This window comes from Pollicipes pollicipes, unplaced genomic scaffold, assembly GCF_011947565.3.
Source record: "Pollicipes pollicipes isolate AB1234 unplaced genomic scaffold, Ppol_2.1 Scaffold_4219;HRSCAF=4965_pilon_pilon_pilon, whole genome shotgun sequence".
NCBI classification, from domain to species: Eukaryota; Metazoa; Arthropoda; class Thecostraca; order Pollicipedomorpha; family Pollicipedidae; genus Pollicipes; species Pollicipes pollicipes.
The window spans coordinates 24,300,350-24,310,884 of record NW_023596448.1 but is presented as its reverse complement, the minus strand read 5'-3'; the positions used below and the strand labels follow the sequence as shown (position 1 = coordinate 24,310,884).

Below are 10,535 nucleotides of genomic sequence, written 5' to 3'. Positions count from 1 at the left end.
AAAGAACAGATGCTTTAACAATATCTTGAACGCAGGGCGAGCTAGATCATGACTAGTAGAAGTTCGGCCTGCGGTACTGCCGCCGGAATTGACCGATCGGCCGCTGGTAACTCCCGCTAAGTCCACCACCGAACGTCTGCTGATTGGAAAAGGCGTTGGTGTTTGAGAACTCCTGGTTGCCGAACAGCCCCGAGGAAGCGACGTTGGAGGCGCTGGCGACGTTGGAGCTTACGGCGTTGCCTCGAGCAGAACCCTGAAACAACATATGGATGTTTACAAACAAACAAAACGTGGGTATGTGAATGACTCGTGTAACTGACGAAGACATCCAGACAAAGGAGTCGTTTAAGCAAGGCAAGAGGGTCTATGCCTGATCAAAGAACATTCAGCTGAAGCTTTTATTGTGACTCTTTTTAGCGGTAGATCCGGTAGCAGGCACACTAACCGAGGCTGTGGCGCTGACTTGCGTGATCCGAGAGTTCTGGAAGGGACCGCCGCTGACCCCGGTCACCACATTGCCGGCGGCACTTCCGGTCGCCTGGCCGTTCTCACTGAACAGTCCACCTGGGAAGAAGCCCTGCGGCAACGCTGCGGCGCCAGCAGCCACGCAGAGCAAGATGGCGGCGGTCTTCATCTTTGAAGGGAGCTGGAAGCGCGACGGCGGATTGTAAGATGCGAAAACTATCATCGGTTGAAAGCGTGCACGACATAATTGGTGATGTACGAACCCCAATGACCGGGTGATTTACGTCGGTATAACCGTGCCATTTCAAAACTGATGTGCTGGGGGACAGGCCACTCCAAAACTGTGAGTTTTCTGTTTTTAGGATATGGATCACTCACCGAAAGAGAGGTGGCTGTGCTGTCCAGAATAGCTGGGAAGTGTTTGAAGCTACCCTCCTCCCAACCTGACTTATATACCAGGGAGCTGATTCGGGCCTGTTCCACGTAGGCGGGATTCCCTGGCCGGAGCGCGTCGCGGAGCATAGGGAGAAACGCACGGTCCGGTCGAGGGCTTCCGGTCGAGGTGCGCATGGACCAGCTCACCACCACCAACGGGGTGCCGTTCCCGTCTGTACAGTTCGATGACTCAGCTCATTTTGCTCTTATAGACGACTGTCATTGCAGATACGTAACGCAATGACATGTCTGCGCTGTTGTTGACTGTTGCTCATATATGTGAACAAAAGTCGTTGATAAAGTGCATCAAGGACAGTTTGTGTGGCGTTTTGAGCTGCAAAGTTTTATCCAACCGTATTGATATGACCCTGTAGTCAAACCGCTTTAAGATAAGCGTGGCAAAAATCCAAGTTATTATGATGGGGGCCAAGTAGAACAATTGTACTGCTTCTGCTCTCTGCTTCTATTCTATGTGTTTTTCACATTCCGTGGTGAATGGATTACAGTGTCATAATTATTACAATGTTGGGCGTAGACTGCTCAGCTTGGAACACGTTCAGAGTTGCGCGCCTCTGAAGCAAAGCGTCGCTGCTTCAACACAACTGCAGCTTTTTCCATGTTTTTGAACAGGCTGATGTGCTCCACCAAACATTCTATAATCGATGCTTAACTTCTCCCGTCTTTTGCACTGCAGCGTGGGTGAATGCAATCAAAGACACGACGCACGATTGGAAAGGTATTAAGACGAGGTCCACAGACTGCTGCGGCCTGAACCCCAGAAAATAACTTACGCCACTGCTCGCCCGTCTGAAACCGTACACCACGTAGTCGTTATCTGTCAGTGCGACATCATCACCATCCACAAACATCCACACAATCACAACTTCGTCGTGTGGCTCATACGAATGGTGGTCCTCCACAGTCATGCGTCGGCACGCCGCACGTTGGTCGGCTCCAGCTCCCGTGTGTGCGCTTAGAGAGTGAGAGCAGGCTTCTTGACCTTTTCAGCTGTTGTTTAATACAAGAATTTGCTGCAAATTGTTTGTTCGAAAAATCAACTCGCACCTTTTATAAAGAGCAATACCTTAAACGGTGGCCTGTCTGCTTTGCGTTTACAATTATTGTAAGTGAACACGAGGTGGTTGTACATGCCATGTATTTTCGAGGTCAGATTATTTCTTGTTGCTACAATGTTATGGCGATTCATGCGTTTGCAAAATAATCTTAAATGCCTGAAAGCCTGAAGTGACACAATGTTATGGAATCCATGCTCGAGGTCTTTGCGAGCGTTGACTAGACATTCTTATGGCTCTTATATCAGAGCAAACACTATGCTTTTCAATATGTTCCCATAAACTCATCTTGAAATACTGTCCGTCATCAGATTGTGTAACTGTGCTGGCCTGCCTTATGGACGTTCCTTTGTCATAAGCTTTCTGTCCTCTGCACAAATTTAATATACGTATTTGTCGTAAGTTGATTGAAGGATGTGTCGCAACTTAAAAGACCTCACTGGCTGGGCAAAATTATGGTTAGATACCAATATAATTTGTGTTACGGATTCAGTTAGATACAGCTTCCGAGAAAATGATTGACATGGGTGATGGGACAAGTACTGTGGCGCAAATATCGGGAAGACAATTCAAAAAAGAAGTTTTAAAATGTTACTGCATGTGCTGCTTTTTTAACGTTGATTATCTCATTCACACTACGTTCTGGTTTTTAGTAATCAAAGCCATGAGAATAGGTTTTCAGCAAGAGCAAAAGTGCTTTGGAAGCCCAAACGCGAGGCTACAGAGTGCGTCTGATTGATGAGCAAGGCTTGATGCAGAAACAGTGCTTTAAGCTCAGATTTGTTGGCATTACTAGCACAAAGTTCTTCTTCTCATCCAAATCAAACCACAATGTTCACTGTTACATTTCGGTAGGCGCTGGTTTCACGATGCTAGCAAACAAGACGTTGCCTAATTAATCAATCTCAATCGTTTCAAGTCGTGTTCGAGCGCGTCGCGACAAGCCCTTACTCGTGACTAGAATCGTGACCATAAGCACAACATGAAACATGTCACATTGAGACAAGCAGTAAGTGACGTGGGTCCATGAGTAGATGATATAATATTTCGACTCGACACCCCCGCCATCATTTCCTCAGTCACTGAAATGAATGGCGCCACGGATGAGCCATGCGCATCTCTAAACAGAGCCAAAGGCCGCACCGGGCGTCTTCCGCCAACAACCAGCGGCGTACCTTGGCTAGGGAATCCCACGTATACGCCCATTCAGTGGGACCACCCCAAACCCGCTTGGTCGCATATAAGCCAGGAAATTGTGTGAGCAGCTTCAGAAGCTATTCCGTTCTACCGCTGAGCACACTAACTCCTCACGGTTAGTGAGCAGGACTCGATGAACTCATTTGAGGTCAATGACGTCAGCTGACGTACTTTCCCCGAATTTGAATGGAGCTGTTACTGACTTAAAGCCGCTTGGTGTTGCTCGTAACAAATGCAAGGCTGGCAACGATCAAATTGCTTACAAAGGCACCGTGTGGTGTATTCGGTATTTGCATGGTACTTTATCGCTTGACACTGAAATGACTTACAGAAAACATGCATGTGAATTTCGTCATCTTATGATCCGCCGTAACGTTTCCAGCTCCATCCAACAATGAAGACCGTTGCCATCTTGTTCTGCCTGGTTGCTGGCGCCGCCGCGTTGCCGCAGGGCTTCTTCCCAGGTGGTTTATTCAGTCAGAACGGCCAGGCGACCGGAAGTGCCACCGGCAATGTGGTGACCGGGGTCAGCGGTGGTCCCCTCCAGAACTCTCGGATCACGCAAGTCAGCGCCACAGCCTCGGTAAGTGTGCCTGCTGTTGGTGATACCACTAGGGATTACGTGAAGTTAGCCCTAGTAGACTGGTTGAGCTAAGCAATGTCGGTATAATGTTCTTCATGCAGCTGTGGACGATATACCATTGATTGAACCTCAGGACACTTATGATGAAATTGCATAATTCAAGAAACACAGTGTCTGAAGTGACATATATGTCATCACCTCCATTGGTGTATGCCAGCTGTATCTTACAAAAAAAACTCACGTGTTGTTTCAGGGCTCAGCCAGTGGCAACGCCGTAAGCTCCAACGTCGCCAGCGCCTCCAACGTCGCTTCCTCGGGGCTGTTCGGCAACCAGGAGTTCTCAAACACCAACGCCGTCTCCAACCAGCAGACGTTCGGTGGTGGACTTAGCGGAAGTTACCAGCGGCCGATTGGTCAATTCCGGCGGCAGTACCGCAGGCCGAACTTCTACTAGTCATGATCTAGCTCACCATGCGTTCAGGATATTGTTAAGGCATCTGTTCTTTGCGTACGCGATGTATCGTCATTTGCATTGTGGCTAGACTCATGATCATGGTTGTGTTTCATCGTCATGAAATGAAATATATACAGTACTGGAAGGACGCCTTTTGAAGTCATATATTTCTAGTGTCAGCTGGAGACAGTGAAAAATCACTTTCACCCATGCAACTGAGATGCAAGAAACGCACACAAAAGGCTCTTAGATTCCCCATTAGCACGAAGCATTTGAGCATGGCAATGTGAATCAACGTTCGCTAACATTTTTCAAAGCCCTGATAAGATAAGATACAGACCACTATGCATCTGTCATAACTGAATAGTTACAAGCAGGAGGAGCAAAATTGTTGCCACCCGCCTAGTGAAGAGAGTTTCAGGATTGGTGGATAAAGTAGGCATTTAGTTTGCCGTGGTGCTTTGAATATTTGACAGATGTGTCCTGTTGACTAGCAAGGTGGCACTGGATAGGATATTACCAAAATGAATGTGTCGGTGGTCAAATCCACACCAGAAGCGGTCTACTGTCGATCCCATTTACAGTTCGCATTTAATGATATCGCTACATAAATAAAAGTTTGGCCTGTCCGCTTTTGTATAGTCCTCCGTATGTTCTCTGAAATGTTCCTCGTCGGTATGGCCTTCGAGTTTTACCTTATTTCCATTGCCGGGACCAAAGAACATGAGATAAAAACAATTGACATGAGGCAACCGATCTGATGCAATTGGACCAAAGGATTCGTTCAGGTCTGTTATGATGGTTACCTTTTTAACGATTTCATCGTTGTTAAACCTGATGGCGTTGCTAGAACTTTTGTAGCCCAATACACATGTAAGGGAAAGTAAGTTACTAATTGTACGGTTGTTAACTCCTTCCTAGTTTCAAACCGACCAAAACGGAAGGCGCTGTCGCGTCCGTGGCCTATATAGCATTAGTCATGGACATCTTACTGCAAAAGTGATCGACAAAGTGAGCTCGCGATCCAGAAACTAGTTTTCAAAAATTTGGCCTTCTAAGGACAGTCAAATGCAGGCTGGTCACGGACGGATCTGGCTGGTATCGGCCAAATCACGGTATGACGTCACAAGGTAACGTCGGGTCACAAAATTATCCATCGAACTTGTTAAACCGCAATTACTCCGCTGCAGTAGTCAGCATCTTTGCAGCAAGATTTGCTTGGCAGCGACTATGATCCCAGAGTCAGATTTACAGAACATTTCATACAGTGCTTATAGAAATGTCAGCACAACTATCACCTTTCATTTCAGGTACCCAGCACGCTGGAGCCACAGGATAATGACATTTGGCCGCTCTTGTCAAGCCGCATCAGAAAGATATGACTAAACGATAGTGAACGTGATATTTGACCGGTCATGTGAGGCCATGACCTTCAGTTAGCACTTTGTAGAGTCCGCCTGTTATCTCAGAAAATAATATGCCTCGACATTGAGAAAGATGGCGCTGGATGCATCTTAGAAATCTCCCCGAGATCGCCTCTCGTGAACACCAACAAATGCGAGTCTGAATTATTGAAATTGACTTAGGAGGTCTTTGGTCAAAAAGAGCGAGGAGGAATTAAACTACATCGTACAAGTGTGGTTGAAGCAGTTGAAAATGAGACAGAATATTCCGACCATTTAATAATGGCTCATTTCAGCTGCTTTTCACATACTTGCCATTCTACACCATTCATACATACTTTCATACATATTTGCACATACTGCGCCGTTCTTACATACTTGCTGCAGATAGAAGTGGCACCCCTATGTTTGCAGCTAGCCTGAGATCAGATAGCTCCAAACGTCCAAATTCGTCAGATGGTTCATTTATTGCATGCTATGACAATGGAACACAATTAGGGTCATGTGAGTTAGAAAACGACGAGGAGTATGAATGCAACTATTGCAAACTGAATGGTTCTTCATCCGCTACACACACACATCGCTACACACTATTAACAGATACCATAACAACTTCCCGAACACAGGGCCAGCTAGGTCATGACTAGTAGAAGTTCGGCCTGCGGTACTGCCGCCGAAATTGACCGATCGGCCGCTGGTAACTTCCGCTAAGTCCGCCACCGAACGTCTGCTGGTTGGAGACGGTATTGGTGTTTGAGAACTCCTGGTTGCCGAACAGCCCCGAAGAAGCGACGTTGGAGGCGCTGGCGACATTGGGGCTTACGGCGTTGCCGCTGGCTGAACCCTGAAACACCACATGGATATTTACAAGCAAACATAACGTGAGTATATGGATGACTCCTGTAACTGATGTAGACATCCAGATAACGGAGTCGTTTAAGCAAAGCAAGAGGGTCTATGCCTGATCAAAAAACATTAAGCTGAAGCTTTTATTGTGACTCTTTTTAGCGGTAGATCCGGTAGCAGGCATACTTACCAAGGCAGTGGCGCCGACTTGCGTGATCCGGGAGTTCTGGAAGAGTCCGCCGCTGACCCCGGTCACCACATTTCCGGCGGCACTTCCGGTCGCCTGGCCGTTCTCACTGAACAGCCCACCTGGGAAAAATGCCCCGCGGCAACGCAGCGGCGCCAGCAGCCACGCAGAGCAAGATGGCGACGGTCTTCATCTTTGAAGGGAGCTGGAAACGTGATGGCGGAAGGTAAGATGCGGGAACTGTCTCATCGGTCGAAAGCGTGCAAGACATAATGGCTGATGTACACCATTGACCGGATGATTCATATCGGTATAAGCGTCCCACTTCAAAACTGATGCTCTCGGTGGACGGGTCACCCCAAAACTGCAAGTTTTCCGTTTTTTAGCATACTGATCACTTACCGGGGGAAAGGTAGCTGTGCTGTACAGAAGAGCTGGGAAGTGTTTGAAGTTGCCCTCTTCCGATTCTGACTTATATACCAAAAGCCGTATTCGGGCAAGTCCCACTGAATGGTCATGTACCCGGGATTCCCTGACCGGAGCGTGTCGCGGGGACGTAAGGAGAAAACGCACGATCCGGCCGACGAGTTCCGTTAGAGGAGCGCATGGTCGAGCTCGCCACCACCCACCGGGCGCCGGTCCGGTCTCTACACTTCAATGAAGCTCAATTTGCTCTTATAGACGACTGTCATTGCAGGCACGTAATGTGATGACGGGTTGTGCGCTGTTGTTGACTGTTGGTCATGTATATGAACAACAGTCCTTGATAAAGTGCGTCAAGGACAGTTTGTGTGGCGTTTTGAACTGCAAAGTTGAAACGACTGCGGTTGAAGGACATGTAAGAGAACGTAGCGATGTATCCGCCTAGACTCGTCCAAATCCGACTGGCACCTGCGAGCTTCGGGTCCCTGCCGCCGCCTCAGCGGCCGACCCTTGACCGCGGGCGAATCGGAAGACCCCACAGTCACGTGACGCCCCCCGACACCCAGTCAGATACAGAGCTCGGAAGAGAGCGAGGGCGAGGGCGCACAACCCGCACAATTGCACCATACAACCCTATAGTCACACCGGTTTCAGATAAGTGCGGCAAAAATTGAATCCATATGCCCGAGGCCAAGTAGAACAATTTTATCGCATCTGCTTTCTGTTTTCTATTCTATGTGTTCGTCACATCACGTGGTGAATGGATTAGAGTGTCATAAATGCTTACAATGTTGGACATATACTACCGTGTTTGGAATGCCTTCAGAGGTGTGTGCCCATGCAGCAAACCGTCGCAGCCGCAACAAAACTGCAGCTCTCCCCACGTTTTCAAACGGGCTGATGTTCTCCACCAAACATTCGATAGTTTGACTTCCCCGTCTTCTGCACTGCAGTGTGGGTGAATGTATCCAAAGACACCACACACAATTGGAAAGGTATTAAGCGAAGGCCCACGAGTAGTTGCGGGTTGAGTCCCAGAGAACAACTTACGCCACTGCTCGTCCGTTTGAAACCGCGCACCACGCATTCGCTGCCTATGAGCAGGACATCACCACCGTGCACAACTCGACCATCATCACGACTCCGTCGTGTGCTTAAGACGGATGTTGGTCTTCCACAGTCATGCGTCGGCTCGCCGCACGTTGGTCGGCTCCAGCTACCGTGTGCGTTCTTAGAGAGTGAGAGAAGGCTTCTTCACCTTTACAGCTGTTGCGTTATGCAAGGTTGTGATGCAAATTGTTGGAAAGATCAACTGGCGCCTTTTTTACAGATCAATTCCTTTGGTTGTGGACTGTCTGCTTTACGTTTGCAATTGCAAGTGAATACAAGGTGTTTGTATCTTAAATAAGAGCAAGCACTATGCTTTTGAATAAGTTTTCATAAGCTAATCCCAAAATATTGTCCGTCATTATATTGTGTAACTCTGCTGGCATGCCTTATCAATGTTTCCTTTGTCATAAGCTTTCTGTCCTCTAAACACATTTATTATAAGCATTTGTCGTATGTTGATTGAAGGTTGTACCGCAACTTAAAAGACTCTTTGGTTAGGTAAAATTATGGGTACATACCAATCTAATTTGTATAACGGATTGAGTTAGATCTAGCTTTCGATAAAATGATTGATATGGGTGATGCGATAAGCACTATGGCGTAAATATCGGGCAGACGCTTCCAAAGAATGCTTCAAAATGTTACTGTATGTGCTGCTTTTTTAACGTTGATTACATCACTCACAGTACGCTCTGGTTTTCAGTAATCAAGGCCATGAGAGTAAGTTTTCAGCAAGAGCAAAAGAGCTTGGGAAGCCCAAACGCGGGGCTACAGAGTGCGTATGATTGATGAGCAAGGCTTGATGCAGAAACAGTGCTTTAAGCTCATATTTGTTGGCATTACTAGCTCAAAGTTCTTCTTCTCATCCAAATCCAACCACAATGTTCACTCTTACATTTCGGTAGGCGCTGGTTTCACGATGCTAGCAAAGAAGACGTTGCTTCATTTATCAATATCAACGTTTTCAAGTTGTGCTAGAGCACGTTGCGACAAGCCCTTACTCGTGACTAGAACTGTGGTCATAAACACAGCATGAAACATGTCATATTAAGACAACAATAAATGACGCGAGTCCATGAGTAGATGATCACTGAAATGAATGGCGGCACGGATGAGCCATGCGCATCTCTAAACAGAGCCAAAGGCCGCACAGCGCGTCTTCCGCCAACAGCCAGCGGCGTACCTTGGCTAGGGAATCCCACGTATACGCCCATTCAGTGGGACCACCCCAAACCCGCTTGGTCGCATATAAGCCAGGAAATTGTGTGAGCAGCTTCAGAAGCTATTCCGTTCTCCCGCTGAGCACACTAACTCCTCACGGTTAGTGAGCAGGACTCGATGAACTCATTTGAGGTCAATGACGTCAGCTGACGTACTTTCCCCGAATTTGAATGGAGCTGTTACTGAATTGAAGCCGCTTGGTGTTGTTCGTAAACAAATGCAAGCCTGGCAACGATCAAATTGCTTACAAAGGCACCGTGTGGTGTATTCGGTTTTTGCATGGTACTTTATCGCTTGACACTGAAATGACTTACAGAAAACATGCGTGTGAATTTCGTCATCTTATGATCCGCCGTAACGTTTTCAGCTCCATCCAACAATGAAGACCGTCGCCATCTTGTTCTGCCTGGTTGCTGGCGCCGCTGCGTTGCCGCAGGGCTTCTTCCCAGGTGGTTTATTCAGTCAGAACGGCCAGGCGACCGGAAGTGCCGCCGGCAATGTGGTGTCCGGGGTCAGCGGTGGTCCCTTCCAGAGCTCCCGGATCACGCAAGTCAGCGCCACCGCCTTGGTAAGTGTGTCTGCTACTAGATATACCACTAGGAATTACGTGAAGTTAGCCCCAGTAGGCTGGTTGAGCTAAGCAATGTCGGTATAATGTTCTTCATGCAGCTGTGGACGATATACTATTGATTGAACCTCAGGACACTTATGATGAAATTGCGTAATCCAAGAATCACAGTGTCTGAAGTGACATAGCTGTCATCACCCCCATTGGTATATGCCAGCTGTATCTTACATAAAAACTCACATGTTGTTTCAGGGCTCAGCCAGGGGCAGTGCTGTAAGCTCCAACGTCGCCAGCGCCTCCAACGTCGCTTCCTCGGGGCTGTTTGGCAACCAGGAGTTCTCAAACACCAACACCGTCTCCAATCAGCAGACGTTCGGTGGTGGACTTAGCGGAAGTTACCAGCGGCCGATCGGTCAATTCCGGCGGCAGTACCGCAGGCCAAACTTCTACTAGTCATGATCTAGCTTGGCCTAGTGTTCGGGAAGTCGCCAGGATATATGTTACTCGCGTACATAATGTATCGACATTCGCATGATGACTAGATGCATGATCATGGTTGTGTTCCACCTT

General features: G+C 47.8%; 2 protein-coding genes across 2 annotated transcripts; one reads left to right on the top strand and one right to left on the bottom strand.

Moving 5' to 3' along the window:
• On the bottom strand, positions 1-640 carry LOC119095833 (nucleoporin NUP49/NSP49-like). Its single transcript, XM_037218684.1, has 2 exons — positions 446-640; positions 1-253 (listed from the first exon to the last, which is right to left on the bottom strand). The coding sequence occupies exons 1-2, from the start codon at positions 632-634 to the stop codon at positions 53-55; spliced, it is 390 nt and encodes a 129-aa protein (XP_037074579.1). The 5' UTR covers positions 635-640; the 3' UTR covers positions 1-52.
• An 8,823-nt stretch (positions 641-9,463) lies between these two features.
• On the top strand, positions 9,464-10,535 carry LOC119095831 (uncharacterized). Its single transcript, XM_037218683.1, has 3 exons — positions 9,464-9,496; positions 9,765-9,965; positions 10,218-10,535. Exons 2-3 carry the CDS (start codon positions 9,777-9,779, stop codon positions 10,416-10,418), a joined length of 390 nt encoding a protein of 129 aa, XP_037074578.1. The 5' UTR covers positions 9,464-9,496; positions 9,765-9,776; the 3' UTR covers positions 10,419-10,535.